Source organism: Oncorhynchus mykiss, chromosome 30, assembly GCF_013265735.2.
Source record: "Oncorhynchus mykiss isolate Arlee chromosome 30, USDA_OmykA_1.1, whole genome shotgun sequence".
In the NCBI taxonomy this organism is placed as follows: Eukaryota; Metazoa; Chordata; class Actinopteri; order Salmoniformes; family Salmonidae; genus Oncorhynchus; species Oncorhynchus mykiss.
Genome location: NC_050570.1, coordinates 26,889,900 through 26,907,125, shown reverse-complemented (window position 1 = coordinate 26,907,125; position 17,226 = coordinate 26,889,900). Strand labels below are relative to the sequence as shown.

General features: G+C 45.6%; 1 protein-coding gene across 2 annotated transcripts in view; it reads right to left on the bottom strand.

Moving 5' to 3' along the window:
• Positions 1 to 707: 707 nt before the first annotated feature.
• The window catches only part of plpp3 (phospholipid phosphatase 3), a 58,996-nt gene continuing 42,477 nt past the window's right edge, over positions 708 to 17,226 (bottom strand). The window contains exons 2-7 of one of the 2 annotated variants that reach the window (XM_036969231.1): positions 16,578 to 16,732; positions 14,067 to 14,159; positions 13,756 to 13,943; positions 13,464 to 13,521; positions 9,726 to 9,902; positions 708 to 3,255 (exon numbers count right to left, since the gene is read on the bottom strand). In XM_036969231.1, the coding sequence (XP_036825126.1) occupies positions 3,127 to 3,255; positions 9,726 to 9,902; positions 13,464 to 13,521; positions 13,756 to 13,943; positions 14,067 to 14,159; positions 16,578 to 16,732 (800 nt within the window). In that variant the 3' untranslated portion in view covers positions 708 to 3,126. Of the gene's footprint in view, positions 3,256 to 9,725; positions 9,903 to 13,463; positions 13,522 to 13,755; positions 13,944 to 14,066; positions 14,160 to 15,972; positions 16,131 to 16,577; positions 16,733 to 17,226 lie in introns of both variants that reach the window. The other variant, XM_021599321.2, reaches the window with a different exon arrangement.

Sequence of the window (17,226 nt, the reverse complement as noted above, 5' to 3'; positions counted from 1 at the left end):
CTCTCCTGAAAACGGACTTTACTGCAGAAAAAATTACATTGCCCTTTCCTCACTCAGTCACACAACATGACACTGTACATACACACTCACACATTCACACACACACATACACTTGCTCCTCTGCTCTGCCAAAGTGGGAAATCAACTCCTCTGAGCCCTCTCGAGTTCACTGTGTATGTGTGTGTAAATTACACCCGTATGACCTAAATACTTATAATTACAGTACTTCCAGTCCTATTTCCTATGGTGTCTGTGGTGTTTGTTGTTGACTGGAACTGTTGCTGGTGTCTGTGCTAACACATTTTACCTTCGAGAAAAGTATAAACACTATTTTAAAAATGGGAGGTTCTTCTCGAGTCCAGCTCCTGTGCCAAGATAGATGTGTGTAGAATACTACCTTCAGTAACAATTTGTTTTTAAAGTGTTGTTCATGACATAAGTGTTGTCAATATCTTACTATGCTAATGTAAAGAAATATAGACAAATATGACTCTCAAGTTGTTGCAGTTGACATAAGCTTTATAACATTTTGGCCACGTTTTGAATCGTGTTATGACACTTATGGACGCTCTTAAGACACTGTTACGGAGTTGTCATGAACAACACTTCAAGTGTTACCTTATTTTCATTAGACCCAGTTCAGACATGAAACTGACACTACAGACCATCAACACAAACCCATACAGTCAAGACTAGACTTCACATAGTTGTGTTTATAATGGGATTTTTATTTAAAACCACATGTAGTAGAGCTAAGTACATTAAGCAGAAACAAAAATGTTGCTAATAATTATTTTGTACAAAATGAGACAATACAAAAATACTAATAGTGAATTTTAATACAATTGTAGGTTTGTTTTCAATGCAAATTAAAAACTTACTACCACAAATCTACAATATTTGAGTTAACTAAATAAAAAAATCTGTAAATCAATGCTTTTTAAGCAGCACTTGGTAGAGAACAGAGGTTGTCGTTTCATAGTGGACAATAGTTAAACATAAGAAATAATATCTTACACAGTTAATTTTTGTGAACTATACATTATTTATATATTTATAAAATGAAAAGGAAAGGGTTTTCCAAAAAGATAGGACGGACTAAACGTGATTAGAAAGATGTGCAACGTTTTGAAGTGGTGATGTTGAGAAGATGTCTTAGGCTCCATCCAGAATGGCACCCTTTTCCCTATCTAGTGCACTTATTTTAGCCAGAAGTGCATCCTATAGGGAATAGCATGCCATTTGAGATTTGCCCTGAGTAAGCTGAAGTGTAAAATAAAATGACTGATGGGGAGCAGTTAGTTAATGACATGACTGGACTAGCACTGAACATGTTAAAGATGCATCGTAGCAGAAAATACAAATATTAAATCCACAGTTTTCTAACGTTCTCTGGACAGGGTCTCAGTCCTCCACCTCTGGCCCTCTCTGACACACACACACACACACACACACACACACACACACACACACACACACACACACACACACACACACACACACATATAGTGGCACACATTCTTGGCACAGACAATGGTGTGTGTGAGGAGGGTTCATTCTACACACACACTACCCGGAGGGTTCATCAAAGACACACACACACACACACACACACAAATACACAGGACACACAAACCTATACACATCACACATACACAAAAGCAGAGACACTGGCAGGCACCAACACAGTAACACACAGGACACATACATACATACCGCTAACGAGTGATTGGATGGGCCAGAGCCCCTCCCTGCCAGCGGAAAGAGCCCCTACCCCATAATGTCCCAGTTTAGCTGTCAATCAACCCTGTGTCCATGGTGACAGACCACACCCCCACATACGCAGCCAATCAAGCGGCAGCATGGCACAGCCACGCCCCCAGACAGGGTGACAGGTGGCTGAGAGATATTTACCTCCCCCTCCTCTTCCTCCCCCGAATCCCCCAAACTAATACCAATCAATATCCCTACTCTTTTAACATCTCTCTTTCAAGAACCCCCGCTTCATCCACCCCCCTCTTTCAGAAAGCATCATCCCAGGTTAGGTTACCCAGAGGGGCAGCTAGAAGAGCCTTGTCGAACTGAGAACTAGACTAGTCCAAACTTCTACTTGGTGGTAGGAGCTAGAGTAGTATGGGTCTGGTTCCTCTCCAGGTCTCTTCCTTCTCTAGTAGTAGTCAGTAGCTGGTGGACAAGTTAACTATTTACAGGTTTACTTTATCCCTCTACGTCACGTGTCACACTCATTCAACGGAGGGCAGAGTGCCTGCGGGTTTCCGCTCCTCCCTTGTACTTGATTGATTAATTAATTAATAAGTCACTAATTAATAAGAAACTCCGCTCACCTGGTTGTCTAGGTCTTAATCGAAAGGAAATACCAAAAACCAGCAGACACTAGGCCCTCCATGGAAAGAGTTTGACACCCCTGCTCTATGTGATCATCAACAAGTGTTCTAATAGCTGCTCCATCTGGTGGCGAGTAGTGATAATTGACAGTCAACTGGATTATAGTGCTGTAAGTTATTCTGCTCTATATTGTTACTCATATACTGTATGTGTCGTTTGCTAGTAATTTTGCAGTAATATCGTTCCTATCACTAAGGAAGTTGTTATCCTATGTCAAGGCCTCAGACAGAGACTGTCTTTCTTTCCTTGCTTCATTCATTCACTCATTCATTTATTTTTTTTACACTTTTTTCCCTTTGTGTAGTGACAAAGTGTTCTGTTTCAGTGGCTCTGCACTGCTGTCTGTAACTTCTTGTCTTTTAGCTTTTGAGTCTTCTTTTTGCTCTAACTTGGGCTCAAATCAGAATAGTAGTAATAACAATAGTAGTTAAAGAATCTGGATAGTGAGAGTGGTCTCTGCAGGGCAGGTCTCAAATAACAAGCTATTTCCTAAGTAGTGTGATAACAACGCGTGATAAGTAGTGCACTACTTTGGACCACAGCGCGTGATAAGTAGTGCACTACTTTGGACCACAGTGTGTGATAAGTAGTGCACTACATAAGGAACAGAGTGTGATATGAGACACGGCGACAGTCTCTCTGGTCGCTACATTCTACTGTCCAATGGGAGGCAAACAGTGCTGTGTAGGCTCCTCGGTCATGGGAAGGGCGGGGCCTGTCTCACACCATGTTGTGGTGGTTGTTCCGCTCGATGATGTCAGCAGGGGGGAGGAGCTCCTTCTTGATGGGGGAGGGAGGGGTTGAGGCGGGCTTCACCCTCGGCTTGAACAGGTCAGATACATAGAACACCTAGAGAGTGATAGAGATAGAGAGAGAGATAGAGGGAGAGAGAGGTGGAGGGAGAGGGAGCGAGAGAGAGATAAAGTACCTACACATAATAAGCAGCTATAATGAGGAATTTGACCAGAGGAAATTACTGAATATGGCTCACAGTGACCACAGCCCTACATCATCATCATCATCATCATTAGGACTGGAACACAGTGAGCCAGGCGTTTCTCCCTTCCTCAGCCCTCTCTCCACCCTCTTCCTCCCACTCCCCCTCAGGTAGTGAGCTCACTGTGCCCTAGCGTGGGAGGCAGAGGGAGGAAGAGAAACGGAATTGCCAGTCTCTTCCTGAGGTCACCGCTCTATCCTTCTCTTTCACCCATCTCCTCCCTGAGAACTAGACTAGTCCCCTCTCCTCCCCACTCTTTCCACCATCCGCCTCACCCTTGGTCTCCCGAGAGGGAGGAAGAGATATGGAGGTCCTGATGACATCATCGGGCCAAACAGGAAACCGGGAAGACTGGGCAGGAAGTGGGCCTATGGAAAAGGCTCTTAGCAACAGGATTATCAGCCCTTAGCAATGGGATATTACAATTTAAGCCCTGAAGACCCCTTCTCTCCTTCACTACTCCTTCCTTCTCTTTCTCTCCATTCTTCTCTTCCTCTTTTCCCCTTCTTTCTCTCCTCCTTACTTCTTTCCTTCTCCCCCACATCCAAACAGGCTCAGCTGATGGGGACCGATATAAAGGTGAGGGGTCATATTCCAGACCGCCTGCTGTCAGAGCATGACCTTTAACAGCCTTTACTAATGACCTTTGACGGAGTCATGACATCATCATAGAGAGACCCATAATAGACTCTACCAGCTCAAAAACACACAAAGACACTTCACTAGAAAAAAAGGCCCTGTGTGTGTGTGTGTGTGTGTGTGTGTGTGTGTGTGTGTGTGTGTGTGTGTGTGTGTGTGTGTGTGTGTGTGTGTGTGTGTGTGTGTGTGTGTGTGTGTGTGTGTGTGTGTGTGTGTGTGTGTGGATTCGTACATACAAATGTAAATTCATATGTGGCGTGTTAGAGTTTATTTGTATTTTTACAAGGACAGTGCACATTAATCAATGTTTCAGTAAAAGGGCCGGTTACAATAACAATACAGACAATCAATGAGCAGTGAGCCCATGCAGAGCATCATAGGACAAGCAAAACATTTCATGCAGACAGAGCAACATAGCACAAAAAGCAACAAGACAAAATCCATAAAAGCTACAAAGTGTTTCCACACCTCACAAGCTACAGACAACAGACAACATGAAAAGTGGCAATACACTACTAGGGATTATGTTCACAAGTCTGATTAGCCATGTCTTCGTGTTTTTTGTGAAAGTGTGATAGGTGCTGCAGTTATGTGTGTCTGATGGCAGTGTATTCCAGACATGGGAAGCTCTCACAGAGAAACCAGATTGACTAAAGGTGCTTTTCCTTAAGGGAACTATACAGTCACCTCTCATGGCAGACCTTGTGGATCTGCTGCCATATGTTTGGGTTTTCTGTTTAACAAAAGTACTGATTGGATGGGGAGCCAGGCCATTTAGGATGTTGAATACAAGACATGCGTCGGTGTATTGCACAAGATTTTCCCAACTCAGGAGCTCATGCTTTCTGAGGATGTAACAGTGATGATGGCTATTGGACTTCCTATCAAGCACTTTGAGAGCCTGTTTGTAGACAGACTGAATGGGTTTTAAAGTTGCACAGCAAGCTTGGGCCCAACTAGTCAAGCAGTATGTTAAGTGGGGGAGTATCATAGATTTAAAGTACAGTTTTTCTACCTCTGAAGTCAAACCATTTAGTATAAATCGGAAATTAGCTTGGTTGAATTTGGTGATTTGAATTACTCTTTTCACCTGCTTTTTAAAAGAGAAGTTGGAATCAAGTATGATGCCAAGGTACTTAAAATCAGATACCACCTGGAGCTTCTCCCCTGACACATAGACATCTGGCTCAGTAACATCAGTTGCCCTCTTTGTGAGGAACATGCAGACTGTTTTTTTCACATTGAGATGCAAACACGAGTCACTGAGCCACTTCGTGACCTGGACCATTCCAGTAGTGAGTTCTTGTGCAGCTTGTTGTTTGCTCTTTGCATGCACATATATCACTGTAGCATCTGTGTGTAGCAGCGCTTTGAGCAGAGTGGTGAATGGTATCGTATATCTGCCCACTACAGTTAAAGATGTGGGCGGTATTCCAAAACCCTTCCTCAGACGGGATGCATTCCAAAACACTGTCCTCACAAGGACCTAGTCATCCAACCAGAGCAGGCCTTGTCCCCCTGCTGACCATCTCTGACCTCTCACCCCTGGCTGGTCGTAGCATTATCACAGCAAAGAGGCTTCCTGTGCACGTGCACACACACACACACACACACACACACACACACACACACACACACACACACACACACACACACACACACACACACACACACACACACCACCTTCCAGCCTATTGTGTGAGAAATGCAGACTCAGCAGCAGACACCAGGAGAGTAGGGGAATGTGTGCTCCTAAATATGGTCCTACTGGAAACATGCCAGCGGAACATTTAAAGGGGGCACACTGTCTCAGGGAGTCAGGGAGAAGTCTGGTGTGTATAGAGTGTGATAGATAGAGGATACAGTCATCCCCACTGATGGAGGCGTGTTTCGTCCCGCTATCCCTCCTTTCATCAGACCGCTCCATCACTGCGTACAGCCTGGCACGGGTCTGCATTTGCCGAGGCGAGATTGCAGTCATAATACTATTTTTGACGGCAGTCTGCTAGTCATGTTTAGAGTCCTCTGTCACACCATGTGAATCACGAAGACACTGAGTCAGACATTGTGGCATGGCAGGAAGGAAGTGAGCATGTCTAAAATGAACAAGCACAGCTCACTGTGTTTTGTAGAATACAGCGCCTGATACAACCTGTGGCTTTCATCAGAACCTACCACAGCTCACTGTGTTTTATAGAATACAGCGCCTGATACAACCTGTGGCTTTCATCAGAACCTACCACAGCTCATAGCGTGTCTAAAGCAAACCTCTTGCTCCTACAGCGTGGTGTGTGTGTGTATTTTTCTAAAGCTAACCCCTCGCTCAGAGACTGCATGAGATAGCAGTATGGGGAATTGTCAGATTATATATAGAGACCTTCAACATCACTAACAGAGAAGCCTCTATACACTGAGTATACTAAACATTTGGAGCACCTGCTCTTTCCAGGACATAAACCAGATGTATTTAACCCTACGAAGTCCGGAGCCTGCTGGTTTTCTGTTCGACCTGATAATTAACCCATCAGTCGGAGCCTGCTGGTTTTCTGTTCAACCTGATAATTAACCCATCAGTCGGAGCCCTGTCTAAGCCGGGGGAGGGGGTTCTGCTAAGCTATGCGGAATTGTTTTAAGAAGGTCATACCAAGGATCATTTAGTTATTTGATTTTGGATTTTATATTCTACCAAAAATATATATTTTTATAAAAAAGTATTTTTGGCCTTATTGCTATTAGCCCATACAAACGCATTGAATAACAGATTCACTACATGGAACAACAAATAATCCCCCACAAAAAATCTAAAGGAAGTTCATTCTGAAGTGTCTCTCCTATATCTGAGAGATAAAATAAAGATCAGGAGGACATCGACCTTAGTGCATTAATTGCACACACCTGGTCAAAATCAGTCCCTGATTAGAGGGGAGCAATGAAAAAATGCAATGGAACTGGCTTCGAGTTGAATTTGAAGGACATGCAGTAGACTGACCAGGTGAAACCTATGATCCCTGTTTATCGTTGTCTCTGATTGGGTTTCATATTTAGGTAGCCATTTTCCCATTGTGCTTTGTGGGATCTTGTCTAGATATAGTTGCCAGTGAGCATTATTATTAGCGTTTTTTTTTCTTTCTTTTTACCACGCTGCATCTTGGTCTGCTCCTTATGACGAATGTGACACCAACATCCTTGTGGAATGCTTTCGTCACATTGTAGAGTCCATGTTCCAGACGAATTGCGGCTGTTCTGAAGTTGTCCCTAATGTTTTGTAGACTGACATGTCTGTGTGCTTCTATAGAAGTTCTTCAGACATCAGAAAAGGCCAGTGGGTGAGAGTGGTATGAACATGCAGGTACCTTCATCTCTCCACTGTAGCTTATTGAGAGGGTTAAATACCTCTAAATTGCTAGAATCACCCATATCTCCACCTCCCTCCCTCCCACTCTTAACAGCCCCTCTAAAGTGATCCCAGATGTTTCTGTGTCTCAACTCTGATTGGAGAAGGCAGCAGCGTCGTTAAACTAGCTAAGCCGATAGCCGCGACCTGCAGCAGTGTGTGTATGTGTGTGCAGGTCTCTTGGCTGTCGCGCTGAAGAATAGCTGAGCTCTCTATGAAATACACATATACACAGAGCTAAGAACTCCTCCCTCTCTTCTCCTTCTGCCTTTCTCTCCTCTTCCCTATCGCTCCTCCCTCTGTCCTCTCATTCGTACAGTCTTAGAAAAAAGGGTTCCAAAAGGATTCTGTGGCTGTCCCTATAGAATAACCTTTTCTGGTTCTAGGTAGAACACTTTTGGGATCCATGTAGAACCCTCTGTGGAAAGGGTTCTACTTGAAAAGGGTTCTAATTGGAAGCAAAAGGGGTTCTTCAAAGGGTTCTATGAGGACAGCTGAATAACCCATTATCTGAACTCATTTCAGTATATGTTGATGTTTCTCTTATCAATATTTATATTGTTCCAGATGATTGACAGGGCAATAAGAACAGCGTACACAGTTTAGATTGGACCAGAACCTCTCCTACCTAGTGGAGTTTTGGGCAGGGAAGGGAAGGTTCTCTAAGTTCAGCCTGGTAGAAACGTTCTTAAAAAGAAAAGGGGTGCTGTCAGTACCCCAGCCCAGCCCTGGCAATATGTGTGTGTGTGTGTAAAGGTTGCCAGAGTGGTGTGTGTGGCAGTGCCAGAGATATGTCAGTAGCTGAGTCTAGGCGCCACCATGGCCTCTCCCACTTTATGAATCTAACCATTTCCATTCCTGAACTGAATGGGGGCAAGGCAGGCGTGTGTGTGTGTCATGCTGAGGTGATAAAACCAGAGCAGCCAAATAAAAAACAAACAAATAATTAACAACCTCATTTTTGTTTCAAAGTCCAATCTCCCCGATCTCTCTCTCTCTCTCTCTCTCTCTTTCCCCTCACCCAAAAGTTTTCCTTGGCAACATACAGCTTATAAAGCTATGATGGTTACAGATTGTAGGGACTCTCGCTCTCCCTCTCTCTCTCTCTCACACACACACACACACACACACACACACACACACACTCCTGGGGAGCTGGCTCCAGGCAATGTGCTATTCATTAAAGGGAATCAGATTCTCTTCACTTCGGAGCCTGTTTTTTTTTCACAGAGGGGTAGAGAGAGAGAGGGGGAGGTAGAGGGAGGTAGCAAGAGAGAGAGAGAGAGAGAGAGAGGTAGAGGGAGGTAGAGAGAGAGGTAGAGGGAGGTAGAGGGAGAGAGAAAGAGAGAGGTAGGCGAGAGAGGTAGAGGGAGAGAGGGGGGTAGAGGGAGGTAGCGAGAGAGAGGGAGTGGGAGAGAAAGAGAGAAAGGTAGGGGGTAGAAAGACTGAAAAAGAGAGAGCAAGGAAAGGGGAAAGGCGGAGTTGAGAGAGAGAAAAAGTAGGGGAGAAGATCTGGAGAATGTCTTGTAGTAGTTTAATGCCTCAATACATTCTCTCTCTCTCAGTCCTAATATCTCTGATTACCTGATCTGGTCTGACTCACAGCAGACTAATCTTGACCTCTAACCCTAACCCTTACAGTCACAATACAATAGATTACTAACAGTGACTCATCATGCAGTAGGCCAGCGTTTATTAGTTCTGATCCTGGGGACCCAAAGGAGTGTTCAGTTTAGTTTTTTTCTCTAGAACTACACACCTGATTTAAATAATCAACTCATCAAGCTTTTTGAACTGGGACTGAGTGGAATCAGGTGTGTAGTGTTAGGGCAAAAACAACATGTACCTCCCTACTAGTGGAATCAGGTGTGTAGTGTTAGGGCAAAAACAACATGTACCTCCCTACTAGTGGAATCAGGTGTGTAGTGCTAGGGCAAAAACAACATGTACCTCCCTACTAGTGGAATCAGGTGTGTAGTGCTAGGGCAAAAACAACATGTACCTCCCTACTAGTGGAATCAGGTGTGCAGTGCTAGGGCAAAAACAACATGTACCTCCCTACTAGTGGAATCAGGTGTGTAGTGCTAGGGCAAAAACAACATGTACCTCCCTACTAGTGGAATCAGGTGTGCAGTGCTAGGGCAAAAACAACATGTACCTCCCTACTAGTGGAATCAGGTGTGCAGTGCTAGGGCAAAAACAACATTTACCTCCCTACTAGTGGAATCAGGTGTGCAGTGCTAGGGCAAAAACTAAAATGTGGGTGTGTTTGTGTGTGTCTGTACTCACTATGCAGTAGGCCACCAGGGCGCCCTGTACAAAGCCGGCCAGTACATCTGTGGGGTGGTGCTTGTGGTCGGAGACACGTGATAGGCCGGTGTAGAATGCCATCATCAGCAGCGTGAACTGGACGAGGGGGCGGAGCAACCGGGCACCTCTCCACGTGAACCTGGACTGGAGATAGAACTGATGGAGAGAGGGAGAAAGAAATAAAGGGAGAGAGAGAGAGAGTGAAAGGGATTATTATTTGAGTGGATGACCACAGAAAGACATTGAGCAGTATGTGTTTGATCTTACACAGAAAGATTTATAGTGTTACACAGACATATTTATAGTGTTACACAGACAGATTTATAGTGTTACACAGACAGATTTATAGTATTACACAGACAGATTTATACATCAGATATGAAGCACATGTGTAGATATGTATTTCATCAGGAGAAATTCCTTGGTAAAAGGGAATACGTGTGAAATATATTGTTTTATATTACTGAGATGAGTGTCTTTAAGAAGCCAAGGTCTCCCTCACCCCCTCTCTCACCCAACCACTCTCACCAAGTCCTAATAAGCAGACCTACAATAACAACAGCCCTGCCTAACTCCCGCTCCTCCCCCATAATGCCATGGATTCCCAGAGGAAGGTATGGAGGAGGCTGCTGGCTCTTCCTGGAAGACAAGCTCATCATTATTGTCTTCGAGGAAGGAGAGGAAGGCACCCTCCCATTCCTCACTCCCTCTCTCCTCTCAGGGATGTTTAGAGTTCTGGCTTCCGCAGGCAGTGGCGGACTTACCATTAGACAGAAGAGGCAATTGCCTCAGGCCTGACATCATCAGGGGCTTCGTGAACTGGTCATTATAATAAAATAAAATAAAAATTATAATCAAAACTGAATATAATAATAATTTATCAGCACGAGGCCCCGCCTCATACAGCCAAATAATAATTCATCATAAAATCAATGATTTCTTTCCATACATATCAATATTAATATAATCCACGTTTTTCTAATAGCCGCCTATTTAAAAGCATGAAAGTAATGCTGTGTAATAACATGATTGTAATGCTGTGTAATAACATGATTGTAATGCTGTGTAATAACATGATTGTAATGCTGTGTAATAACATGATTGTAATGCTGTGTAATAACATGATTGTAATGCTGTGTAATAACATGATTGTAATGCTGTGTAATAACATGATTGTAATGCTGTGTAATAACATGAAAGTAATGCTGTGTAATAACATGATTGTAATGCTGTGTAATAACATGATTGTAATGCTGTGTAATAACATGATTGTAATGCTGTGTAATAACATGATTGTAATGCTGTGTAATAACATGATTGTAATGCAAAATAATACAATTGATTACATTATTATGTGCTAAATGTTTCTGATCAGTGATGAGCAAACTAATGAATGAGCTACCACCTCCACTTATTTGACCAGACAGAATTCAATTAACAATTGATTATCAGACAAGTCACTAAGTCCCCCCCTGTCCGCAGGTCTAGGGGGGGAACGGTGAAGGGAAGGAGGGAAAAGGTAGAGACCAGGCAAAAGGAAGAGGGTAAGACAGGAATATCTGTCCTTCAAAGCTATGATGTTTACTAGGCCTACTGTAGCAGTGTCAAGGGCTGTCCTAGTCCTAGAGAGATAGAGGCTGGAGTTCCAGTCCTGGTCCTAGAGAGATAGAGGCTGGAGTTCCAGTCCTGGTCCTAGAGAGATAGAGGCTGGAGTTCCAGTCCTGGTCCTAGAGAGATAGAGGCTGGAGTTCCAGTCCTGGTCCTAGAGAGATAGAGGCTGGAGTTCCAGTCCTGGTCCTAGAGAGATAGAGGCTGGAGTTCCAGTCCTGGTCCTAGAGAGATAGAGGCTGGAGTTCCAGTCCTGGTCCTAGAGAGATAGAGGCTGGAGTTCCAGTCCTGGTCCTAGAGAGATAGAGGCTGGAGTTCCAGTCCTGGTCCTAGAGAGATAGAGGCTGGAGTTCCAGTCCTGGTCCTATAGAGATAGAGGCTTGAGTTCCAGTCCTGTTCCTAGAGAGATAGAGGCTGGAGTTCCAGTCCTGGTCCTAGAGAGATAGAGGCTGGAGTTCCAGTCCAGGTCCTAGAGAGATAGAGGCTGGAGTTCCAGTCCTGGTCCTAGAGAGATAGAGGCTGGAGTTCCAGTCCTGGTCATAGAGAGATAGAGCCTGGAGTTCCAGTCCAGGTCCTAGAGAGATAGAGGCTGGAGTTCCAGTCCAGGTCCTATAGAGATAGAGGCTGGAGTGCCAGTCCAGGTCCTAGAGAGATAGAGGCTTCTGTGTGAGTATGAGATATATTTTCCCACCACAGACTGAGGAATGTCTTAGATAATTTGTTTTGTGTTTGTGTCCTAAGAAAAACAGCAATAAAAAAACAACAATAGTCTTCTCATAAGTTTAGTGGTTTCTTAGAAAATTCTACTCAAGAAGAGAGATGTTTTCTCTCTGACTCACATAATAACTCCGGGACAGATATAAAACACACAACTGAGAAAGAGATAGAGAGAGAAAGAGATTTCCTGCCGTCATTCCGCACCAGCACAGAATGCCTGTAATATTGTTTACTAGCCATCTATTTGAAAAACAGGATCCTTGGAGTGTGTGCTGATGCGTGTGTCGCTGTGTATAGTGTACAATCTGACTTGTTGGTCAGTTTCTATTTCCTAGGAGAGTTGGCTATTCTCTCCTCGCTCTTTTCCTTCTTCCCTCTCTTCTTGCTCTTCTGTGACTTCACCGCACTCCACCTCCCAGAAGACTTGTTCGTGGTTTAAATATCAAGCCTGTGCTCTGAAAGCACCACCTCTCTCCTTCCCTCCCTCTTTTACACTCCCTCTCTCCATTCTAACCGAGAGGCTGCCAGAGAGAGGCGGGGATATATCCAGAGCTCGCCACAAAATACCAAACAAAACCCCAGGAGGCATGGGCCAACCAATCATGCACACCCAACAGCCTGTACAACCCAGCTCAGCCAAGCTAAACCTAACCTAGCCCAGCCCAAAACACTGACTGAGTCACACTAGGTCAGTAGTGAGCATAGTTGTGTAAATATCTGCAGTCGTAATAGAGGAGAAGAGGGAACGAGAGATGGAGGGGATAAAGAGGGGAAGGCGAGACAAAGAGATAGGGGGAGAGTGGGGGTAGTGGATGTAATACTAATTAGTGTGTTGGTAGGATGGAGGCCCCCCGGGGCACAGAAACTGACCTATGAACCACAACAGGTGGAGAGAGGAAGGGAGAGAGAGAAGGAGAGAGGAAGTGAGTTCAGCTGTTAAGAGGAAAAGAGGTGGAGAGCATCCATCCATCTAGCCATCCATCCATCCATCTATCCATCTATTCATCTATCCATCCATCTAGCCATCCATCTAGCCATCCATCCATCCATCTAACCATCCATCCATCTATCCATCTATTCATCTATCCATCCATCTAGCCATTCATCTAGCCATCCATCCATTTATCCATCCTTCTAGCCATCCATCCATCCATCCATCCATCCATCCATCCATCCATCCATCCATCCATCCATCCATCCATCCATCCATCCATGAAGAGGAAAAGAGAGAGACTTCAGCTCATTAAACCTACTTCCCATAATGCTCTCTGTCATCTGCACTCCATTGTTTCTGTGTACCACATTGTGTGCGTGTGTGTGTGTGTGTGTGTGTGTGTGTGTGTGTGTGTGTGTGTGTGTGTGTGTGTGTGTGTGTGTGTGTGTGTTACTCACAGTCAGGTAGAGCATAGTAAACATAGAGAAGGAGGCATGTCCTGAGAAGAAGGATTTCCTGAAAAACAAACAAACGTGTACCACCATGAGGGCAGACACCAACAGAGCACAGTATGGAGTATCACATAGTAGAGGGGGCCAGGACTCAGTGTGTGTGTGTGTGTGTGTGTGTGTGTGTGTGTGTGTGTGTGTGTGTGTGTGTGTGTGTGTGTGTGTGTGTGTGTGTGTGTGTGTGTGTGTGTGTGTGTGTGTGTGTGTGTGTGTGTGTGTGTGTGTGTGTGTGTGTACTGACCTGGCCTCCTGTACTTTGCTCTCAGGGCCATTACAGGTGTAGGAGGTGATGTATCCAAGGGAACAGTTGATGGCTGACCAGTCAGGATTACACACATCCAGGAAATGAGGTCTCATTCTGCCCACTGACACCTTGGCAATGTCTGTGAACGACTGGCTGATGGCACATCCAAATATAAACACTCCAACCTGGAGGATGCAAACAACCATTAGTACCACGGTGTACAACTATTAGCATGAACACATTTAGGTATTTTTTTATGTATCATTTATGGTCTGTCTCTACCCTCCCACACCTCTACTGGTACTCACCTGTTTGTAGAGAGATGAGACATAAGGGTTCCCAATGAAAGACTTAGATCCCTCTCTGCGATGGTGAATCCTGTAACACTCTCCTATAACAATCTATATAGAGGAGAGGAGAGGAGAGGATTTGCAATGAAAAGGTGGAAAGAATTGAACCTTACAAGCAAACTCTTGATGATGCTCCGATGAGTGATACTGTCAACTCTCATGCTGTTAGGTCAAACACGCATGCATGGACACAGTGACAATCTATCGTTAATCATTCTCATGTTGAGTAAGTGAAGACATGGATAAAACAGGGAGGATGGAGAGACAGAGACAGTGAGGATGATGAATAGATAATAGACAGATGGAGAGATGAGCATGGCCTGACGTTCCCTCAGGCACCACTGGTATGATAACTAATGACGAGGCTTTAATGACCGAGGAGCTGATGGAGGGGAGGAGGAGGGGATGAGATGGACAGATGACACCTCTAACAGAGACAGATAGAGATAACACAGCTTATATCTATGGCTCTGGCCTTAGCTCTGTGGGTTAACACTGTCTCATACAATCCTGCAGTGATGTTGTAACACTAGAGCTGAACTGTTCTAGCAGGGCTGGGCTGCGGTGGGGTACAGCCTAACCCCCCCCCCCCCCCCCACGCCATCCCGTTTGCAGACCCCCTGGATCTCCGAATGTCCACACACAACCCTCTGTGCAACAACCACCCACCCTCTCCTCTCTCACTATATCTCTCCTTTCCTCTGAGACAGCTAGAGATCTACTGTACCTCAACATTCTCCCCATATACTATCCATCTCTCTCTCTCTCTCTCTCTCCCTCGCTCTCTCTCTCTCCCTCCCTCCCACTCTCCATCACTCTCCACGCTGCCTATCTCATCCCACTGTGCAGACATAATCTGTCAGGGATGGCAGCAGGAGATGGAGGGAGAGAAGGGGGAGAGGAGGAGAGAGGAGGGGGTTTCCCTGGGGAAAACACAGCCAAGAGGCCATGCTAGGAAAGTGTGTGTGTGTGTGTGTGTGTGTGTGTGTGTGTGTGTGTGTGTGTGTGTGTGTGTGTGTGTGTGTGTGTGTGTGTGTGTGTGTGTGTGTGTGTGTGTGTGAGAGAGAGTTTCTGCATGCGTGTGTCCGAGTAGGATTGGTGTCAGAATCACAGGAGACACCACTAATGATATACAGATGTGTGGACTCCACCAGCTTACCCACACCATGAGCTGTGAGAACACACACACACACACACACGCACACACACACACATACACTCCTGGTTTGAATAAGCCGAAGCGCTGAGCTGGTAGCTAGATTGTACCACCATGAGGGCAGACGCCAACAAAGCACAGTCTAGGGTCTCATATAGTAGACAGGGCTAGGACTCAGTGCAGGGTGTGTGTGTGTGTGTGTGTGTGTGTGTGTGTGTGTGTGTGTGTGTGTGTGTGTGTGTGTGTGTGTGGTGAGCGAGGGCACTGGGGGCACCAAGCCTTGAGGGCAGGCAACAAGAGGCATGGAAATGAAGTGTATCACATCAACAGCTCAAACCAGGAGTGTATGTGTGTGGTTCAAATGCACACACACACACACACACACACACACACACACACACACACACACACACACACACACACACACACACACACACACACACACACACACCCTCCCTCACTCATCAGAAGAATGGAAACAGTCTGGAGCCAATGCTGGTATGGCGATGGAAAATTACTTCACACAGAGCACACAACACATGAAACAACACATACATAGACAGACAGACAGACAGAGAGACAGAGAGACAGACAGACAGACAGACAGACAGACAGACAGACAGACAGACAGACAGAGACATGGAGGGATGAGTATGGAGTATGAAGTGAGGGAGAGGAGAGGAGTGATAGTAAGAGAGGTAGACTTACAGAGAGGATGGCAATAAGAATGCCAGCAGCACAGAGCACAGCATCGCTGATAGTGTCTCCATTTTTATATGGGTACCGGATGGACTCGTCAGAACAGTAAAAACCTCTCTGGTACGGCCGTATGGTGCTAGACTCTATTATCAGGAAGGGCAGGCCAGCTAGAGAGAAAGAGGTGGGAGAGACAGAGGGGGGAGAGAGACAGGCGGGAGAGAGAGAGAGAAAGAGGGAGATCGAGAGGAGAGGGGGAGAGAGGGAGGGAGAGAGACATAAGGTTAGTGACATGGACACAAACGGGAGGTCGAAGTAGGGGGCTGGTTGCACCAGGGGAACATGGGATAGCAAAGGAGGAGAGAGAAACAGAGGTTGGTCCAACATGGTCGTCTGAGTCTAGAAGAGTGGCGGTTGTTGGAGCTCAAATCAGCCAGAGATAGTGATTTAATCACCACCCAGTTAACTCCAAACTTAACCCACTATTTAAATCTTTAATCTAATATGGTCACTCTGTCTGACACAGTTGACCATGCAGACCTCTAGACCTCCAGGCGTACTCCCTCTCTCCTTCCAGCCTTCCCCAGGCAGAGTGCTCTGTGGTAGGGCAGACTTACGGCCACAATGGGCACAATGAGCCCCACAGCAGTGAGGACGGATGAGGGGATGATGGAGTTCTTGTAGGAGTAACGCAGACTGACGTCGCTGCAGTAGAATCCACGCTGGTATGGACGCACTGAGGACCGGTGGAGAACCAGGCTTGGCAGCATGACTGCACACACACACACAGGTCACCACACACCTGGGACAACTCTCAGCCTACACACCTGAGCACGCAACACACACAGTCAACTTACCTGTGACCTGTGGGGAGAAGCCTACTCTGGTACACAGTGTGTGCTGATTAGTGGTTAGCAGGACATTCATTAAACCCTTTGTTTACATGGTCAACAACATCCTGTTGATTTTTTCTGTACTGCGTCAGTCTACTCTGTCAGTTATATGTGTCGATTTTCCTTCCTCCTCCCTCCCTCTGAGGAGAGAGAGACTTGGGAGAGAGAGACTAGGGAGAGAGAGACTGAGGAGAGAGAGACTGAGGAGAGAGAGACTGGGGAGAGTGAGACTGGGGATAGAGAGACTGAGGAGAGAGAGACTGAGGAGAGAGAGACTGGGGAGAGCGAGACTGGGGATAGAGAGACTGAGGAGAGAGAGACTGGGGAGAGAGAGACTGGGGAGAGAGAGACTGAGGAGAAAGAGACTGGGGAG